Source organism: Caenorhabditis remanei, chromosome IV (assembly GCF_010183535.1).
Source record: "Caenorhabditis remanei strain PX506 chromosome IV, whole genome shotgun sequence".
In the NCBI taxonomy this organism is placed as follows: domain Eukaryota; kingdom Metazoa; phylum Nematoda; class Chromadorea; order Rhabditida; family Rhabditidae; genus Caenorhabditis; species Caenorhabditis remanei.
In genome coordinates this window covers 24,722,580-24,743,549 of record NC_071331.1, presented here as the reverse complement: position 1 = coordinate 24,743,549, position 20,970 = coordinate 24,722,580, and the positions used below count along the sequence as shown (strand labels likewise).

The 20,970-nt window shown below is 38.4% G+C and overlaps 2 protein-coding genes across 2 annotated transcripts; both read left to right on the top strand.

Moving 5' to 3' along the window:
• Positions 1-4,602: 4,602 nt before the first annotated feature.
• Positions 4,603-7,651, top strand: GCK72_016143 (uncharacterized protein; the record flags this gene model as incomplete). Its single annotated transcript, XM_003091592.2, has 6 exons — positions 4,603-4,676; positions 5,193-5,394; positions 5,878-6,024; positions 6,295-6,414; positions 7,223-7,382; positions 7,440-7,651. The coding sequence occupies 6 exons, from the start codon at positions 4,603-4,605 to the stop codon at positions 7,649-7,651; spliced, it is 915 nt and encodes a 304-aa protein (XP_003091640.2).
• Positions 7,652-8,580: 929 nt separating this feature from the next.
• On the top strand, positions 8,581-20,908 carry GCK72_016142 (uncharacterized protein; the record flags this gene model as incomplete). The annotated part of the gene is made up of 9 exons (XM_053731348.1): positions 8,581-8,667; positions 9,210-9,966; positions 11,143-11,877; positions 13,026-13,426; positions 14,062-14,226; positions 18,503-18,659; positions 19,402-19,597; positions 19,754-19,874; positions 20,651-20,908. 9 exons carry the CDS (start codon positions 8,581-8,583, stop codon positions 20,906-20,908), a joined length of 2,877 nt encoding a protein of 958 aa, XP_053586120.1.
• Between the last annotated feature and the right edge of the window lie 62 nt (positions 20,909-20,970).

Here is a 20,970-nt window from a genome sequence, read left to right as displayed (position 1 = left end):
CATTTCGTCTGTTTTTGGAGTACTTTGATATGATACACACACTCACAGGGAGAAATTCTTAAGAGGGTATATTTAAGGACTTGGGTTGCCGGTGATAGATATTTTCGCTTGCTCTTCTTCAAGAACCTTCTATTTTTAAATGGTCATTTTTTGATAACGTTTACTTATTAACCCTGTTACATAAGCTTTGCCTTTAAAGTTTTTAAGTTTTTAGGCTTTTTAAAGGTTTTTCTTCAAGGTTTTTCAAGGAAAAAATCCACTTTTTCTTCAAAAAACAAGCTAGAACCAGAGGCTACAACACATTTTTCTGGGGATATCCCTTCTCTCGTTTTCTCATCATTTATCACTTCTTCTTCTTCGTCATTTTATTTCGTTTTCATTTGATATGTGATAATGATTGGATATCATGAAGAAACGTGACATGTGAGGTCAAATATCAAATATCACAAAACCAATTTTAGTCTTTTAGTCCATTTCAACGATTTTAGTGGTGATGAGGAGATGAAGCGAAGCAGATTGTGAGTCCCACCTATGTGAATCGCTTTAAACTCAATATTATGAGCTGAAAAATATACCAAAATGTAGATCTCAACGAGTTCTATATCCTTGACTTACTACGGGCCGGATGGCTTTTTGTAAACGTTCCCCGGGCCGGGATGAAATGCCAAAAAACGTAAAAATTGACAGAAAATTCATTCTAGCAACGACTAGTCATACATGTCACGGCCTGGACCGAATTTTTTCGAAATTCTCGAATTTTTATCACCAAAAATCTAATTCACGTCTAATTTTTCACATTGACGACTAGCCATACTTGTTAAGCCCCGACCCGGGACGAAAAACCGGATAATTGGCGCCAAATTCAAATTTTTTCGAATTGTTTGAATTTTTTTCGCGAAAGTCAAACTGTTGACTGTCATTCAGAATTTGAAGAAATTCCGAAAATAGGATTAAAAATGTCCATATTTTCGATGAAAAATGGAAAAATGTCAAAGAATTGGTTCTTTTTTTTTGGCCTTAGGCCCTTGACAAGTTTACAATTAGCTATCCGGCCCGTAGTAGGTCATAGACATGAAACTCGCTGAGATCTACATTTTGGTATGTTTTTCAGCTCATAAAACTCAGTTTGAATAGGATTTACAGGCCGACCTGTGTCGGTCCGTGTCTGGAATTGCAGACTTTTTTAGGTCAAATTTTTTTCCCACTTTTGAGGAAATCAGGTCCAAAAATTGTTCTCAGAAATTGCAGACTTTTGTATGCACTTTGAACTCAAAAATTCCACGAGTATTCAAAATTCGAAAGTTTCGTTGTAAACAAATAAGTAAACAAATAAGTAAACAAAAAACAAAAACAACTTCGAATGTTCACCGCCGCCACGTATTGCGGACCATGTTTACGTGTTTACCTAAAGTAATCGTGTGGATTTTTTTCTATATATTCCCTATTGACCGAAATTCCATCTACTTTGCCTACTATTTGAGTACTCAGGTACGTAATGTTGAATTTTTTGACATGTAATTGTTTTCCATGTGGGGGATAATTGCTTGCACTTGAAAAAGTTCTTCATTTCAAATTAAATCAAATTAGAAAAGGGATTTCCCCAAAAACAGTGATTGACTTCAATCCGACATCGTGTTCCTTATCAATTTAACTGACCACAGAGAAGAAATAAAAAAGTTCTTCTTCTGTTTAATTTGTGACTGTGTGTATATGTGTCACTTTGTATTATAGATACCCGTTCTTCTCTCTCATCACGATGATGATGATCGTAGGCTCCGCCCCCTGAGGTTTTCTTTCATTGTCTGTCTTCTCTTCGGGAGGGGAGGTCATCTTTATCATTTCGGTTTTTTTATGTCAATTGATATGGTTGGTCATTCATCTTTAAGGTTTTTATGTTGAATTTATAGTTTCCGTTTCAAGAATTTGTGTGTATTCAAAATACTTCCGCTTCAGTGGTTTTTTGTCATTTTCAAATCCCGAAGTTCACTAGTTTTTTTTGACGGCAAAATCCCTGGTGAAATAATTGTACCGGGGGGATGTTCTGAATTGGATTGGCAATGCATTGGCGAGGAAAAATTTTGATTTTGAAAAATTTTGAAGGCCCGAAAGTCGGCTTTCAGAAAAGTACCAATTTTCACAAAAGAAAACAATTTTGAGGGGGTTTTCAACAAAAATGACTTATTTTTAGTAAATTCGGACTATTTTTTTGTCATTTTTGAACGAAATTTAGCTATAATTGGATTGTTTCCAGCAGTTTTCTGTTAGTTTCAAAACTACAGTACAGCATATACAGGCTTCCAAAAATAACCAATTTTTTGTCATTTTTCCAATTTTTTCTCGAAAATGAGAACATTTTTTAATGGTTTTTCAGAACTTCTTCTAATTCTGAATGATAGTCGAGAAAATTTGACTTTTTTGTGATAAAATTTGAATTTTTGCAAATTTTTTAGCTATTTTGACGCGATTTTCAGAATTTCTTTAAATTCTGAAAACTGACACTTCGAATCCTCCAATCTCCAATCCACGTGTAATTCCGCATACTTGTTTGCCCCCCTGTTCCCTTGTTCTACAAAAATTGTCAAGCTCCGCCCCCTTTCCCCCTTACACCCCAAAGACCAGCGCCTCTTAATTGGTATCACTTTTGAAAGTCATCCCTTCTATATAAAATTGGCAGCAATTTGCTATCTTATTTTTCAAAAATCGTTCAAATTAGTTGAAATTTTAAAATTTTGCTCTGGTTCACGTGATAGGGAGTTGGTGGTTCGAAATGACGAGCACATAAAACAGAGTATAAAAGAGCAGGAGCTCCCTCTGCTCCGAGTGAGAAATGGAAAACAAGTTTTGTTTAAATTTGAGCTATGGCCCCCTCCCTGTAACTTGAAACTCTTTCGTCTTTCTTTTCCAGACAATTTCATTGTTTATATTATTAAATCATTTTTGTTATCAGTCGATTTCTCTGATAAACAATTTATTTTCGAAAAAGACTGACGGTTTTTGGAACACTATTTCTATTTCAAGGGGAACACACGTCATTTGGGAAAAAAACGGTATATAAAAAGCTGGATGGCTTTTCTCAGAATCTTATTGTCCGATGATGTTCCTTGAATCCTTATTTTTGAATTTTTAGGCTTTCATATTATCGGTTCACAAAGTCTTGCCGGTAGGTGTTAAAGGCGCATGGAATTTGTGGAATACCGTAGTAAAATACGGGTTTTCACCCGTTTCAACAAGTCAGAACTAATTCCATGCGCCTTTAACACGTCCCCTGGCAAGTGTTCGTGAACCGATAATAGTCTTTTTGTGATTTTTGAAACTCTTCCTTTCTCTGTTCAAAAACTATATAAGTGTATTACTATGTAGTTATCAACCACACCTTATCAGTCAGTCCTCATGGGTTTTTCTTCGTTTTTGTAATAACGTCATCATTTTTTCAATTTCCCACCACAAAAACAAACAGTTTCATCTGTGAGATACCGCAAGGGGCTTCTTTATAATGGGAGGGAATTCAGTAGGTTTTTGAGTGCAAAATGAGAAAATGTTCTCGTTTTGCAGTAAGACATTGGGGTTTTATGACTGTTTTTGTTTTTCTGTATATCGATTTTCGGAATCGATCTTTAAAATTGCGTATCAGCCGTTTGGAATGTCTTTTTACGGGTATTTTTTTGAGGTTTTTAACATTTTTTCAGGTTTTCAGCATTTTTAGAGGTTTTTTGCTATTTTTTCGAGGGTTTTAGCATTTTTTTAGAGGTTTTTAACATTTTTAGAGGTTTTTAAACATTTTTCGAGGTTTTCAGCATTTTTTGAGGGTTTTTAGCTATTTTTCGAGGGTTTTAGCATTTTTTTTAGAGGTTTTTACCATTTTTAGAGGTTCTTAGCTCTTTTAAGAGAGGTTTTCAGCTATTTATCGAGGTTTTTAGCATTTTTTGAGGTTTTTAGGAAAAAACACTCAAAGTCATCCAAAAATTGTCGAAAACCGGATGAAAATTGGCTAAAATAGTGACGAAGAGTACACGTCCGAACTGGTTAAGCAACTCGATTATCTATTCCAAATTTCAAATGTTCGCTATCCTACAGTAACCCGACGTCATTTCGAACATCTGTCTCGACTAGATCTTAGTTTACACCGCCGCCCCAATGACATCACCCTACCAACCCAAAAAAGGATACACATGTTGACCTCTTCGCATTATCTTAGAGTGCTCCAGAAGGTTCATAGATCAACTTGAAGACAACAAGCGTTCGCGTTGTTTTGTTTTGTTGCTGGGAGAGAGTGGTCACTGACCATGGTGAATTCAAATGTTGCATTAGAGAAAGCTAACAAGTGGTAAACACAACACGCAAAGAACCTTCGAAGAACAGAGAAAAAGGGGGGACTGCTCCCCCTCTCTCTCTGTCTCTCACTTCTTCACACTATTTCTCTCAGCTTCCCCCCTTTTCTGTTTTTCCCTTCTCCGTCAGTGTTTTTTGGTGTCCTATATTTTCGAATGTGGACAGATATATCCATATATTTCTTTGTTATTCGCCTCTTTGTTATCTCCGTGCGTTTTCAGTCCAAACTATATCTCATTCTTCAAATCCATTTATTTATTGCAGATATCAAAAATGTTAGAGGTGGTTCTGCAAGTGTTATCCATCAGTGCAATCACCACCACAATCGCGCTCTTCTTTTGTGGAATGTGAGTGTTTTTTTCCAATAATTGAGAAAATTGCGGAATCTTAGAGTGTTTCAATCGGAAATTTGAATTTCCAAATAAAATCACCAATAAGTCCCAAGAATTGGGAAAAAAAAACGCGATTTTCCAAGTTTGCCCACTCAGAAATTTGAATCACCTTTTTTTCGCGCCGAATATTGTTTGGGTGGGAATTCGAATTTCCGAGTTGAATTTCGACATTTTTCGGAGAAAACTCTTAACAACGGCTTTTTTCCACTGAAAATGCGAAAAAAACACAATTTTCCCCAGCAAAAAGCTTTAAAAAACGGCTTTTTTCCACTGAAAATGCGAAAAAAAACACAATTTTCTCAAGAAAAAAGCTAAGATATCGGAATGTTGCTATGAAAAATGCGAAAAAAAACTCGATTTTCCAAGTTTGCTCACTCATATTTCGCGCCGAACACAGGTTGGGCGGGAATTCGAATTTCCGACTTGAATTTCGGCATTTTTCTGCATTTTCTAATCAAAAATCGCTTCCAGACCAATATGTATGCAAATCCGTCGTCAAGGCGCCGTCGGCGACATCTCCGGTGTCCCGTTCCTGATGGGTGTTCTCGGAGGCTCGTTCTGGCTGCGTTACGGTCTTCTGAAAATGGATTACACCATGATTATAGTCAATGTGGTCGGCGTCAGTTTTATGGCGTTCTACTGTGTGTTCTTCCTCGTCTATTCACTTCCTAAGGTAAGGTTTTTGAGTCCGAAATCAGTCGAATCATGTCAAAATTGAACATGGATAACCTTTTTCCAGTGGAAAATGACCAGAGGGTGTTACGGTATCACCTGATTGTCCCACTATGTAAATTTTGTATGGGTTATACAGATCAAAGGTAGAACTCCATTTTTGTAGTTGACAGCTTTACTGTACGGACACTCCCTAGCAAGTTATGGTCATCTTAAAGGGACAGCGAAAAAATCGCAAAAATCGACCATTTTCTGTCTTAAAATGACCATAACTTGCTAGGGAGTGTCCGTACAAAAAAGTTGTCAACTACAAAAATGAAACTCTAGGTTTGATCTGTATGATCCATGAAAAATTTACTAAGTGGGACAATCAGGTGATACCGTGAATACCCTCTGGTCATTTTCAACTGAAAAACGACTAAAGTTGTACACCTTACTGCATGGTACTGTATGAAACGACCTTCAACACTGATAATGTTTCCAGAAAACGTTCACATTTCAACTGATTCTCGTGGTGTCCATGATTAGCGGAATGGTTGTGTGGATGGCGGTGAAGCCGAATCTCGACTACCTCGGCATCATTTGTATGACATTCAATATTATGAATTTCGGAGCGCCTCTAGCTGGATTGGTAAGCCCATTTTCCGCATTCTTTACTGTCATTGTCACGTTTTGTCTAATTAAATTTGATAAGCGGAAGAAAGACAACGTGACTTCTTCTTTGAAGACGTCGAAAAAAAACCTGTCTCCTGGCGCACCACGTGACATATTCTACGTACATATGTTGAAGATATGTACCTAGTTTGACACACACGTACCTGAGAACAATAGATAGGGGGGTCAACAACCACAAAAAACCAAAACTTTTCAGCATTGAAAACTGAAAAAATAATGATTTCAGGGAGTTGTCCTCAAGAACCGAGAGGTGTCAACACTGCCGCTGCCAATGTGTGTCGCCAATTTTCTGGTCTCTTCGCAATGGTGTCTCTACGGAAATTTGGTCGCCGATATTTATATTATTGTGAGTTTTTTTAGACTAAGCTCACAGGGGTGCAAAACGCAAGGTCACGTAAACGCGCTCCGTCTCACAGCGGTTGGCACGGTGCCAAAAAAGGACTTGACTGAGTGCCAAGTTCAAGTTTAGCGTGTGTTTGTCGTATTTTTCAATGAAAAACGCGACGCACACGCAACGCGACTCGGCCGGTAAATTCAAAGCTTTTCGTTGCGGACCTTGCACCCCTGTGTAAGCTATTAGCTCGGTTCACAGCTTTTACAACTGCGCTCCACCGAAATCTCAATTTTCTGGGCGTTTCGGTAGAGCGTGGTTGTAACAAGATAATAGGCTACAGTAGTTGGGTACCTCGCTGGGGGTGTTCTGGTCCGCTCTTCTTTGACAAGGTCATTTTGGACGATTTTGCCGGAATTTTGAGCAAAAAACGTCATTTTTCGGGCTAAAATTGAGATTTTTAGGTACAAAAATTGCGATTTTCACACAATTTCAGCCTAAAACTTCCACTTTTGGATCAAATTGCCGCAGAAAGTCTCAAAAAAGTGATTTTCCGAGAGAAAACCACTTTTTTTGGAGTTCTCGAGGTCCTAAAATCGAGAAAAATTGGAATTTCGACTAAAAATGGCCCGAAAACGAGTTTTGGACCAAAAAATTCGGTTTTTTCTTCCGATTTTTATTAGAAAAAGTGGAAATCTGATTTTCCCAAGCAAAAACCATTAAAATCGGTTGTTTTCGGTAAAACTGCGAATTTTTGCATGAAAAATGCGAAAAACTCCCGATTTTCTCAAGAAAAAAGCCAAAAAAACCGAAAAATTTCCAGATCCCAAACGGAATCGGAATGTTCCTTGCCATCGTGCAACTCTCCCTGTTCGTTGTCCTCCCAATCCGTGAAAACGAGAAAAGTCCATTGGAGAAACTGGCCAACTGGTTCACCGGTAGATCAAAACTCGAGAAGAAGGAGAAGGATCTCGAGGCTGGAGGTAGTAGTTCTCGGAGCATTCCCACGGCGGTTTAGGAATTGTGTGATTTTGTTCCAGAATGCTCTACGACACCACCTCCATCACCTCAAAAAGTTGCGAATTCGATTGATATTGATGATGATGCTGAAAGTGAAATAAACGAGCGATTCGAGAAGTTGATGGCTGAAAGTAGTACTAGCGATAGTCGACGTGGCAGTGGAGACTTCATGGGCCGCCCGCCATCGTATAAGAGTAGATCATCAAGTGTTCCCGATATCTCGTCACTTTAGTAGTCGTCATCGATCATTAATTAGCACGGCACACTTCTTACAACTGCGCTCTACCGCAAATGAGAGAGAATCGGCGAGAGAGACGCAGATTTTCTCTGTTTTTGACCGATTTTCGCTACGAAAATCTGCGTCTCTCTCACCGATACTCCCTCGTTAGCGGTGGAGCGCGGTTGTAAAAGGGGTGTACTGCTAATATATATATCATTTTCTTTTCTTTTTTTCATTGTATATATTCATTTTTCTTTCTTTTTTTCTTTCTTTTTGTTTATTACTGCATTTTTCTATTTCTTGGCCAATTCACTTCCCTCCCCATCCCCCAATTGACATGATATCGATCTCTGTATGTGTAGGTTGACCTGTGTTTGTATATTTCTAATAATCCGGTTTTTTTAATAAATTAATTCGAGTGAAAAATGAAAATCCGACGAAAAATCGCTAATTTCTTACGAAAATTAAGATTTTTTATTTGATATAACATATTTTACATCGTTTAGAACTGATTTTTTTTATAGAAAATGTACAAAAATATCGGAAAACAACGATTTTCAGCTAGGATATTCTGGAAAATAAAGAAAAATAAAAATATTTTTCTCAGTACGACACTCCGAAATTACGCAAGCGCGTGTTGTTTACCGTAAATCGACACTGGTTCGAAAAAATTTTTTAATAGACGAATTTTTTGCGTAGAAAAGTTGGGTTTTTAGCGTTCAGATGTAAATTTCATTAAAAAAATCAGATAGAGCGTGATTTTTTACCCAAAACACTGAAAAATGTGTTTTTATACCATGTTTTCGCTTGAAAAAGTGCAATAGAATTTTTCGAACATTAGGAAAAATAGTAAATAAAGGTTTTCAGTGTTTTTCAACGCTTAAATACTCTTTTTCACTTGAAAACTCTTATTTTTCCCCTAATTTTCTCATTTTTCAGTGATGGACCTGAACGTCAAGCAGAGTGGAATTCACTCTTGTGTCCTGCACACTTCTTACTTCAAAAATCGATCGGGAAAGGTTTACAAGGTGAGAAAATCCTGAAAATGCTGAAAAAATCGCATAATTTGTTGCAAGTTTTTTCAAAAAATCATAATTTTCGTTGTAAAAGCACAATTTTTGCTGAAAAATCACAAATTTTCGGGGAAAAACATAATTTTTGCCGGAGAAAACATTCATTTTTGAACAAAAATATGCCAAAATTCGGGTTTTCAGGCGAATTTCTGATTTTTTCAGCCTTTTTACACCTTTTCTTCTGATATTTTTAGCTAAAAATCACAATTTTCCGCTTAAGAAATAGTATTTTGCTGAAAAATCACAATTTTGCTCTAAAAAATTCAAACTTTCGCTAAAAATCGATATTTTTGAGTGAAAATAGGCAATTTTCGCTGAAAACCGCAAATTTTGCTTTAAAAAGGTCGCAGTTTTCGCTGAAAATCGGCTATTTTTCGCTGAAAATCGGCAAAAATTCGGGTTTTTTCAGGCGAATTTCAGCCATTTTCACCGTTTCTTCTGCTATTATTAGATCAAAAATATACAATTTTCGCTAAAAATCCCAATTTTCAATTCAGAGAGCCGCCGAACGTTATCTGCGAACCGATTTGCCATGTGGACTCGCTCAATGTGAAGAATGCAAAGCCTACGGTTCAAATCCCCTCTTGAAGACGGAGAATCCGGTGACAAACTCCAAAATCGGGCGGCACGTACTGATAATCGACTCGACATCTCTAATCAGATATTATGATCTATTTGATTCAGAGTTGTTGCGAGATATCATAGTGACTCAGACAGTTTGGGAAGGTGTCAAGGCTAAAGCGATTCCGGCGTATAAAAAGATAAATTCGTTGTGCTACGAGGGAGAAGGAAAAGATCGATTCCATGTGTTCATGAATGAATTTCACTTCGAAACGTTCTCAGACACTCCGAAATTCGAAGAAGTGAGTCGTGGAGAGGAGTTGTTGCTTACCACTGCACACTATCTCGCTCTTCATTGGGAGAAGCTGAAAGTCACTCCAGTTTTACTCGTTTTCGACGAAGACTCAAAGAAACGAATGGAAAAACACTATGGAGATGTGTTCCATTTGAAAGAGTATATCCAGAATATGGAGACACCTGGAAAACAGGCGTTACTCGATCAAATGGCCGCTTATGAGAGCTCAGCGAGCAATAAGGAGAAGCAAGTGTTTGAGGAACACTTGTCACATGATAAGATTATGGAGGGAATTGCGAATGGAACTATTAAAAGGGGAACTTTTAATGTTTCGAGAGAGAATTATCGAGAGGCGACGGTTATTATTGATGAACACTTGAATTCTTGGTTTATTACTGGTGAGGGTTGTGATTATGGAAAAATGAAGAAAATTATGCCAAAAATTGCAAACAATGGTGTTTTTCTCTCTTAAATTTGATATTTTTCATTGAAATACCATTATTAAATAAAAATATATGAAATTTGAGAGAAAAATAGAATTCTTGCCTTTAAAACCTGATAAACTTGCAATTTTCGGCATACTTTTCACCATTTTTCCAGTTTTGTCTCGTAACTTGCTTAAAACTCAATATTATGAGCTGAAAAATATACCAAAAATTAGATCTTAGAGAGTTCTATGTCTGGGGAATGCTACACGCCGGGAAACTCGTTTTTCGTGATTTTTGGCTAATTATACCAATTTTTGACGCAAAAACTCAACGTTTTTCGATTTCCAGTCGGTTTTTTTCTGGTTTGAGCTCAAAATGCTCGAAAATTCCACAAAAACGTTCAAATTTATCAGTTTTGGACATTTTTTCCGGTTCTCAACTGAAAAAAATGCTTGAAAATCGTCTACAAGATGGATTTTCAAGGATTTAGACTCGAAAAATGCACTTTTGGGGTGAAAAGTGTGACTTTACTACGGACCAGGAAAAAGTGGCAAAAAACGCGAAAATGGCTTTTTAAAAACAGTCATTTTTTCCGATTTCGCTGCTTTTTCGAGATTTTTAATGATTTTTGTGATGAAAGTCCAGTTGCAAGCGTTTTTTTGCTGCTAAAATCCGAAAATCGTAGAAGTTTTGCAATATCATTTTTTGCTAAAAAATGCGATAAAATTGCAACTTTTCGATATTTTACGAGATCCTTTCCCGACTTGTTGAGCTAAAAATCGAGTCTTTGAGCATTTTTCCAAGCCTAAACCAAGGAAAATCGAAATTTGGAAAAAAGTTGTCTTTTTTGATGTCCGAGTGAAAAATTTGCATTTTTCACTCCAAAAGTGCATTTCCCGAGTCTAGAACTTTGAAGATCCACCGTTTAGTCGATTTTCAAGCATTTTTTCAGTCAAAAACCGGAAAAAATGTGCCAAGAACTGATAAATCTGAACGTTTTTGTGGAATTGTCGAGCATTTTTGATCAAACTTCATCAAACTTTCCCCATTGACATCAAATTTGAGAGAATAATATAATTTTTACCTATAAAACTCTTTAAAATCTCCATTTTTGCCATTTTTCCAGTTCAAAATCCAATTTTTCAGGCAACCACTGCAATCGATCGGTGAACGGTGACGTCGTCGCCGTTCAACTCCTCCCAGAATCACAATGGACGTGTCCAGAGAAGAAAATCCGTCTTCGTGACGTAGAAGAATACGTGAAGACAGCAGACGATATGGGAAATGACGAGGGAGATGAGAACGAGGAGGAGCCGAAAGCCAAGAGATCCAAAAAGAATACGGTACCGACGGCGAAAGTCGTCGGAATTATCAAGAGAAATTGGCGTCAATATTGTGGAATGTTGTTGCCGAGCTCAGTAAAAGGAGCCAGGAGACACTTATTCTGTCCAGCGGAACGTCTGATTCCCAGGATTCGAATCGAGACAGAACAAGCGGATATTCTATCCCAACAACGGATTGTGGTGGCTATCGATCATTGGCCGAGAGACTCTTTCTATCCATTGGGTCATTATGTTAGATCCATCGGGGAGATGGGATCTAGAGAGACGGAAAATGAGGTTCTCCTTCTAGAACATGATATTCCACATGCTCCATTCTCGGATCAAGTTATCGATTGCCTGCCGAGAGACGAATGGGAACCGGATCTCAATGATAATCGGGGAACACTTCCTCGTGTTGACTTGAGACATCTCACTATCTGTTCTGTGGATCCACTTGGTTGTACTGATATTGATGATGCACTTCATTGTAAACAGATTGGAGACGATTTGTTCGAAGTGGGGGTTCATATTGCGGATGTTACGCATTTTGTCAGACCTGGTTAGTATATTGGAGAGGGGAGATTGGATCAGAAAGTTATGATGCACGCTTCTTACAACCGCGCTCTACCGAAACCAAAGAGTACGAAATTGAGAGACGCAGAGAAAAAGGGCGTTTCGGCGGAGCGCAGTTGTAAGAACTGTGCTGCGATTGTTCCTCAAAATCTGTGAAAAACGGCAGAAAACGGGCGTAACTCGCTTAAAACTCAATCTTGTGAGCTGCAAAATACACCAAAATGTAGATCTCGGCGAGTTCTATGTGACCTACTACGGGCCGGGAAAAGTCATTTAAAAAACGCAAAAATGATCAAAAGCTATTCTAGGACAGACCGCGGCATATCGACGGATGGCTGGCCGTTAATGTGCCGCGGCCCGCGCTAGAATAGTTTTTTTGACAATTTTCGCGTTTTTCAACTTTTTGACTAAAAAAGTAGATTTTAGAGGTTTTCGGCTCGAAATATGCACTTATGACTTACTGAAATCTGAAAATAGATTGAAAATCGTAGAAGTTTTTCAATTTTCAGCGTATCAAGCCGAGTTTCTTCCGGAAATATGAATATTTGAGCATTTTTTAGCTAAAATTTGATAAAATTGTGAATTTTCATTATTTTACGAGATCCTTTCCGACTTTTTGAGTTAAAAATCGAGTTTCTATGCGTTTTTCGTCGCCCACACCAAGGAAAATTGAAATTTCGAAAACATTGCCTAGAGATTGAAAAAAATTTGAAAATTTTCCACTCCAAAAGTGCATATTTCGAGCCGAAAACCTCTAAAATCTACTTTTTTAGTCAAAAAACGCGAAAATTGTCAAAAAAAAAACTATTCTAGCGCGGGCCGCGGCACATTAACGGCCAGTTGATACGCCGCGGTCTGTCCTAGAATAGCTTTTTGATCATTTTTGCGTTTTTTTTTTTAAACTTTTCCAGGCCCGTAGTAGGTCATAGGCATAGAGCCCGCCGAGACCTACATTTTGGTGTATTTTTCAGCGCATAATATTGCGTTTTAATCGAGTTACGTCCCTGTTGGCAACTATGAAATCAATCTTCGTCTGCCGTTTTTTAAAGTATAAATTAGAGATTTTCAAGAAAAATCACTGATAATTTTACTAATTATTGAAATTTTTCTTCATAAAGACATTGTTCTCTACAGGAACCGCGATTGACGATGAAGCGGCTCTACGTGGAACTACCGTATACCTGTGTGATCGTCGTATCGACATGCTTCCATGTCTTCTCAGTAGTAATCTGTGTTCACTTCGTGGTGAAGAGGAGCGTTACGCGTTCTCTTGCATCTGGACAATGACGTCGAGTGCCGACATTCAATCAGTCAAATATCACAAGTCACTGATCAAATCGAAAGCAGCGCTGACTTATGAGAGAGCTCAAGAGATTATCGACGATCCGAGTGAGCAGAATGATGTGGCTCAAGGGTTACGTGGATTGATGAAGTTGTCGAAAGTGTTGAATTCGAAACGGACGGCGAATGGAGCGTTGACTCTGGCGTCGAGTGAAGTTCGATTTGATATGGATTGGGAGTCGAAGACACCGAAGGTCTCATTTCAGTGATCAAACTCTTTCATTTTCAGCCAAAATTTTAGCATTTTCAGCCAAAATTTAAGCATTTTTAGCCCAAAATTGACTATTTTCAGCCCAAAATTGACCATTTTCAGCCAAAATTGACTATATTGAGCCAAAATTTGACTATTTTCGGTCAAAATATGCGTTTTCAGCCATTAAAAAGCGATATTTACCCAAAAATTGGACCATTTTTGCCAAAAAATGTGTTTTCTCTGAGAACTGATCAATGTAAGCCCGAAATTGACTATTTTCAGCCAAAATTTGACTATTTTCTTCTCAAAATTGCCAATTTTCGGTCTAAAAATGTGTTTTCAGACATAAAAAAGCGATATTTACCCAAAAATTAGACCATTTTTGCCAAAAATGCGTTTTAAGCCAAAAAAAAACGATATTTAGTCAAAAATTGACTATTTTTGCCAAAAAATGCGTTTTCTGTGAAAACCAATCGATTTCAGCCCGATATTGCCAATTTTCAGTCAAAAAATATGCGATTTTTACTCAAAAATTGACTATTTTTAGCCAAAAATTGAGGCAAAAAAGGCTACGAAATGTCACGGAGCCATTCATTCCTACCTCCAAATCTTTGAATCTTTATGTATTTTTTTCAGAAAGTAATGGAAAAGCAACATCTGGATACACATTCAATGGTTGAGGAGTTCATGCTTCTCGCCAATATTCAGGTTGCTCAGAAGATTCTCGAAGAGTATCCAGATTGTGCGCTTTTGCGTCGCCATCCGGTGCCAATGAAAGAGAGCTATAAGCCATTGGTTGAGGTAGGCATCCTAATGTAAGGAGTGTTTTAGGGATGGAATTTAGATTGGATTCGATAGAACTGACCAACATATGGGATTTGTTCAGCTTTTCAAATGTTTTCCAAAAAAGTTTCCAAAATTTTAGGTTTTTTTGTTTTTTTTTGGCACTTTGAGGTCTCATATCTCACTTCAAACGGATTTTCTCTTTTCCCCGTCATTTTGACTTTTAACAGTTGCAATTTCGCTGCTTTTTTCGAGAGTTTCGATGATTTTTGTGATGAAAATCTGAAAATTGGATCGAAAATCGTAGAAGTTTTCCAATTTTCATTCGGAAAATTGAATTTTTGAGCATTTTTTAACTAGAATTCGATAAAATTGCAAATTTTCGGTATTTTAAGAGATCATTCGTTCGTCTAAACCAAGGAAAATCTGCAAATTCTCCAAAATGTTTAGCAAGAGAATTCGCATTTCATCACTCCAAAAGTGCATTTTTCAAGCCTAAAACTTTGAAAATCCGCCCTTTTCAGTGAAAAAGTCGATATCTGAACGTTTTGTGGATCTTTTTCGAGCATTTTTGAGCTCAAACCAGTAAAAACTGACCGAATTCCAAGAATCCCCAATTCCTTCGCTTCTCAGTCCCAATTTCTATCGAATCCTCTTTTTGTGTTTTGTCAGTTATTTTGAGCCACCGATACCACTTCACCACTCTCTTTGTCGGCTCTTTCTTCATCGACTACTTCATTCAATTAGCCATTCCCCTCCCCTCTCTCTTTTCTTCGAATTGCTCACCGGAGCATGAACACCCGCACAAATTACTGTAGAAGGGATCCCTTTCGAGTGACGATACTCCAGAAAAAGCAACATTTGTGTGTGTGTCATCAAAGAAGAAAGCGGAAATGATTCGTCCTTCCCATACAAAAAAAAATTGAGAAGAAACCGATTAATTCTCGCCTTTTTTCGTGTCATCGTCCTCTGCCTTTTTTCGAGGACATTAATGTTTGCACAACGATAAATTACCATTTCCGGTTGGGAATACGGAAAGGGACCCATCGGTCTAAAAGGAGAAAAAAAACAGTCATTCTGAATAGAAATTCGTGGAAAAGATTTGAAAAATCCAACTTTTCCAGCTCAAAACTATAAATTTTCGTCGATTTTCCATCGAAAAATCTAATTTTTTTGGGCTCAAAACCTTCAAATTCACCTGAAAATGGTCGGAATTAAGAGGAATCCGGGCATTTATCTGGAAACTCATTGAAAATCCAATTTTCAGATAGTTTTTGGGGGATTTGCAGGTTTTGAGCGGGAAAATGAGGTTTTTCGATAGAAAATCGACTAAAATTGAGTTTTTTCACCAAAAATCCTCGATTTTCTACGATTTTTGCCCGATTTTCGGTACTTTTTTGCCACAAAAACGTTAAAAATATGATTTTTCCGTTTTCACAACGATAAATTACTATTTCCGGTGGAAGGGACCCCCCGATTTCAAAACCGCTCTCATCTATCATAATGTTGCCAAATTTATTGACAGCCTATGCTACTAGCTAGTACCCTAATTAGGGTACCCCCCTATAATTAGTCATTCATCACACACGCACACAACATCATCGGCTACTCCTCCTCATGTACAGTAATCCGTGTATGACCTTGTCTGTGATGTTTGTGGATAGGAAGTTTTAGGGTGGGTTGCTATCGGTAAACACGGTGTTTATAGGTGGCACGGCTTTGAAGAGATATCGGTAATTGGGTAATTAGATTGCTTGCAATTTCGAGATTTTTGAGATGAAAAGCGGATTTTTGCAGCTAAAATCCGAAAAAAAAATGAAAAATGCGATTTTTCTCACACGGACGTCAAAAAAGGCGATTTGTTTCCAAATTTCGATTTTTCTTGATTTAGGCGATGAAAAATGCTCAAAAACTCGATTTTCAGCTCCATTTTCGGAATTTTCGAGCATTTTTGAGCTCAAAACCTGAAAAACCGATCGAATTTCCAAGAATCCCCAAATTCCTAAGCTTCCGGAAACACATCCGATGACCACAGTACTCCTTCCATAATAAAATATCATCGGATTACGACCCCTCTAAAAAGGAAGATTCCTATTCAAATCCAATACTTCCGCCGCTCATTCCCACAGATTAGATGGTAATACGGTTGAACGCGTATCGCATCGACGCGACGCTTACTAGGAGGCGCATGTCGCACGAATAAGAACAATTGACGAGGAGTCATAATCGGGGGAAGGGGAAGGTGACACCGGGGAGAGGCTCGTGGTAGATTCACAGGTTGTTGACATTGGGAATAATATGGATATGGATTAGTTTACAACCAGAAGATCTGAGAAGATCGGATGTAGACATTGGGTGCACAAGATGAGATTTGAACTATTCTGGAAATGACCGAATTTGAGCGATTTTCAGCCGTTTTTCCGCAAAATTACTAGTATTGAAGCAAATTTCAGACAAGTCAGTATGAATCGACAGAGCTTCCAAAATGTGTAAATGATTTATAGATGGGGGAGGAAATTGGATGATTAACTCGAAGGATTCTTGAAGAGCTATCAAAAAATGTTAATAATTTCAAGATAATTCCAGAACTATCAAATTGGGATCTCTACAAGAAATCTACATAATGACTCGAAAATCATCTAGTAAAGACTGAAATACTCTAACAAAGGAAGTCGTCGAAGTGTCCTCTTTCGAACGACTCAAGAATTTGACCCCTGATACTTTCGAGTGCGTAGATTCCGAATCTGAAATAAAATTCTGCGAAAACCTAATTTGAGCCGAGTTATGACTCGTCCAACTTTTCCTATTGTCAAGCTTTTTTGCTACAGAACGATAGGAGAAGTTTGGCGGGTCATAACTCCGTTTACAGATGGATTTAGCAGAATTTCATTTTAGATTTGGAATCTACGATCTCGAAAGTATCGAAATGTGTCAAATTATTGAGGCGTTTGAAAGAGGACACTTTGAGGACTTCCATTGTTAGAGAATTTCAGATTTTACTAGATGATTTTCGAGCCATTATGTAGATTTCTTGTAGAGATCCCAATTTGATAGTTCTGGAATTATCTTGAAATTATTAACATTTTTTGATAGCTCTTCAAGAATCCTTCGAGTTAATCATCCAATTTCCTCCCCCATCTATAAATCATTTACACATTTTGGAAGCTCTGTCGATTCATACTGACTTGTCTGAAATTTGCTTCAATACGAGTAATTTTGCGGAAAAACGGCTGAAAATCGCTCAAATTCGGTCAAAAAGACTCAAAATACAGTAATTTTACGGAAAATTCATTAAAATCAACAGAAAAATGACAAAAACCGATCGAAATCATCAATTTTTGTCGAGAAAAAGACGATTTTCAGCAGGTTTTTTGCTAATTTTTAAAGTTTTTGGTTTCAAGAATTCCCAAAAATTCCGAGCCCCTCAAAACCTCTTCCTCCAATTGCTCATCCAATTTCCTCCTTTCTAACATTTCTGACATTTCCCCCCCCCCTCTCCTTCTGAATTCGATGCATTCATCCTCCTATTCATGTAATATTTTGATGGACAAGTTAGTCTCTCAATACAACTCGAATATGATGATAATTGTTGAGGGAAATTGAAGAGAGAAGGCGAGAGAGAGAGAGAGAGAGATGATTTAATTGGGTGTCTACTCTGTGTTGATGTTGCGAATTAATAATTGTATGTACCGTCCAGATAGCTGTGGATAGCTCAAGGTTAACTGTCAGAAAATATTGTAGCAATACTCGAGAAATCGGCTGAAACTTGTTAAAATCCGTGTTTTTCATCTGAAAAATGGCAAAATTTGAGACAAACTGGCTAAAAAACAAGGTTTTTCGATGTAAAATCGGCTTAAACTGGTGAAAATCCATGTTTTTCAGCCAAAAAATGACAAATTTGAGGCTGAGAACTGCGGTTTTTACGAGAATACTGGGTTTTTTTTTGTGTAAAAAGTGCGATTTTTGTCCAATTTTTGAGCTGAAAACGGTTTCTTGAGCAGTTTTTGACGGATTTCTTCCTCAAAAATGCGATTTTTGAATCCTAAGTAGTGTAAAAACCTTGAGAAATGGAATTTTCGTTAAAAATGCGATTTTTGAACGCAAAATCTAAGAAAATGGGTTTTTGTGATGAAAATCGATCAGAACTAAATGCGATTTTTGACTTTAGAAATGCATCAAAGGTGCCCCAGCCACTTTTTTGAGCTGAAAAACGATTTTTGAGCAGTTTTTGACCGATTTCTTCCTTCAAAATGCGATTTTTGAACCCTAAATAGTCTAAAAATAAGTTTTCCAGGCCGCCCGTCACCGCGGCTTCGAAATCCTCACCGAAAGCGGTAAGGGGCTCGCCGACTCTCTCAACCGATGTGTCGATAAACGGAATCCAATGTTGAATCGTCTTCTTCGAATGCTCACGACTCGTTGTATGACACAAGCCGTCTATTTTTCTGCTGGTAAGACGAAAGAATTCAAAATCTACAGTAACCCCTTGCAACGTCTTCTGAATCCTTTTTCTGAATAGGACGTCGTTAAGGTGTTTCTGGTTTATTGTACGCCGAGCGCGTGCAACCATGACCGATACGGTAGATTGAGTGTTTTCAATGCAAAAAAGACAGGAAGGTTGCTTTGAAAAACGAAATCTGGGGCGCCTTTGACGCGTTTTTAGGAAGTTTTAGCGTGTCTGGGGTGCCTTTGACGCACGCATTTCTAGGCAGTTTTAGTTAGTGTCTGACGCGCCTTTGACGCGTTTCTAGGAAGTTTTTGCGGCTGGCGCGCCTTTGACGCATGCATTTCTTGGCAGTTTTAGTTAGTGTCTGGCGCGCCTTTGACGCCGTGTTTCTAGGCAGTTTTAGTTAGCGTCTGGCGCGCCTTTGACGCAAATATTTCTAAGAAGTTTTAGCGACTGGGGTGCCTTTGACGCACGCATTTCTAGGCAGTTTTAGTTAGTGTCTGGTGCGCCTTTGACGCGTTTATAGATGTTTTAGTTAGTGACTGGCGCGCCTTTGACGCACGCATTTCTAGGCAGTTTTAGCGTTTGGGCCGTCTTTAACGCGTTTCGAGGAAGTTTTAGTGCGGCTGGAGCGCCTCCGACGCGTTTCTAAGACGTTATAGCGGATGGCGCGCCTTTAACGCGTTTCTACTAAATTTTGGCGTCTGGGACGCCTTTGACGCGTTTTTTTCAAAAAAAGTTTCCAGGAACCGTCCCCGTACCCCAATACCAACATTTCGGGTTGGCGTGCTCCATCTACACGCACTTCACGTCTCCAATCCGTCGTTACGCCGACGTCATCGTTCATCGTCTTCTCGCCGCCGCAATCGGTGCCGACGATATCCAACACGGTCTTCTGAATCAGTCAAAATGCACGAAAATTTGTGGAAATATTAATTATAGGTAATTAATGGCGAAATTTGAGTAAAATCGGTTCAAAACTGCGTTTTTTACGAGAAAAACGAAAAAAATGCAATTTTTGACCAATTTTTGTGCTAAAAAACGGTTTTTTGAGCAGTTTTTGACCGTTTTTTTTTTTCAAAAAATTGAATTTTTCAGACACAAACAAGCACAGTATGCTGGAAGAGCGTCTGTCCAACTGAACGTTGTTCGCTACTTTAAGGGTAAAGTGGAGACGTGCGAAGGATTCGTGATGGGTGTCAGGAATAATGGAATTCAGGTAAGAAGCCGAAAAATGGCAAAAAATAGCGTATTTTCAGCGAGAAAAACGGTCAAAAACTGACTATTTTGGCTGAAAATCCAATGAAAGAAAAAAAGCGCCCGAGGCACGCCAGATCGCTTTCTTTACTCTTTCCGCCTCATTAGTCATAGAGTGTTTGGCGCCCGAATGGTTCAACATAACCTTCATAACCGGAAACAGATTCCCCACAAGGCCATAGAAAGTCCATATGAAGCATCTGCGCTCCAAAAAAAAAGTGTGTAAAATTAGCGCGAAATTTAAAAAATTCATCCAAAAAAAAATTTTGTGTTGAAAATTTGTATTCGGATCCTATTGGGTTACTGTACCTAGATCCTGTATTTGGATCCGAGTACAGTAACCCATAGGATCCATAGCCAGGATCTAGGTACAGTAGCCCACAGGATCGAAATCCGGGATCCTAGTACAGTAACCCATTGGATCCATATCCAGGATCTAGGTACAGTAACCCGTAGGATCGGAATCCGGGATCCACAGGATCCGAATCCAGGATCTAGGTACAGTAGCCCATAGGATCCAAATCCGGCATAGTACAGTGACCCATAGGATCCGGATCCTAGTGCAATAACCAATAGGTTCCGAATCCAGGATCTAGGAACAGTAACCTGTAGGATCCAAATCCAGGATCCAAGTACAGTAACCCATAGGATCCGAGATCCTAGTACAGTAACCCATAGGATCCGAATCCAGGATCCAAAGGATCCGAAAAAAATTGTTTTTCTAAATGACTTTTCCAGGTGTTCGTCCCCAAATATGGTCTCGAATCGATCATCGTCCTACAACCGGGCTCCGACACCGTCATCGATACGGAGGAAATGGCGGTGAAAGTGAATGGAGAGCCGGTGATCCGAGAGTTGGAACCGGTCACCGTCAAAATTAGTGTCAACGAGAAGAATCAGCAGAGGCCACGTGTCGAGTTGCAGCTGGTGAAACCCGCGATTCCAGGATTATCAGTTGATTTTGATTTGTCCTCGTCGGAGGGTCTGGGTCTTTAATTTTTTTGTTCTTTCCCCCTTTTTTGTTGAGTTTTTTTTTCATATTCCCCCTTTTCTCCTTT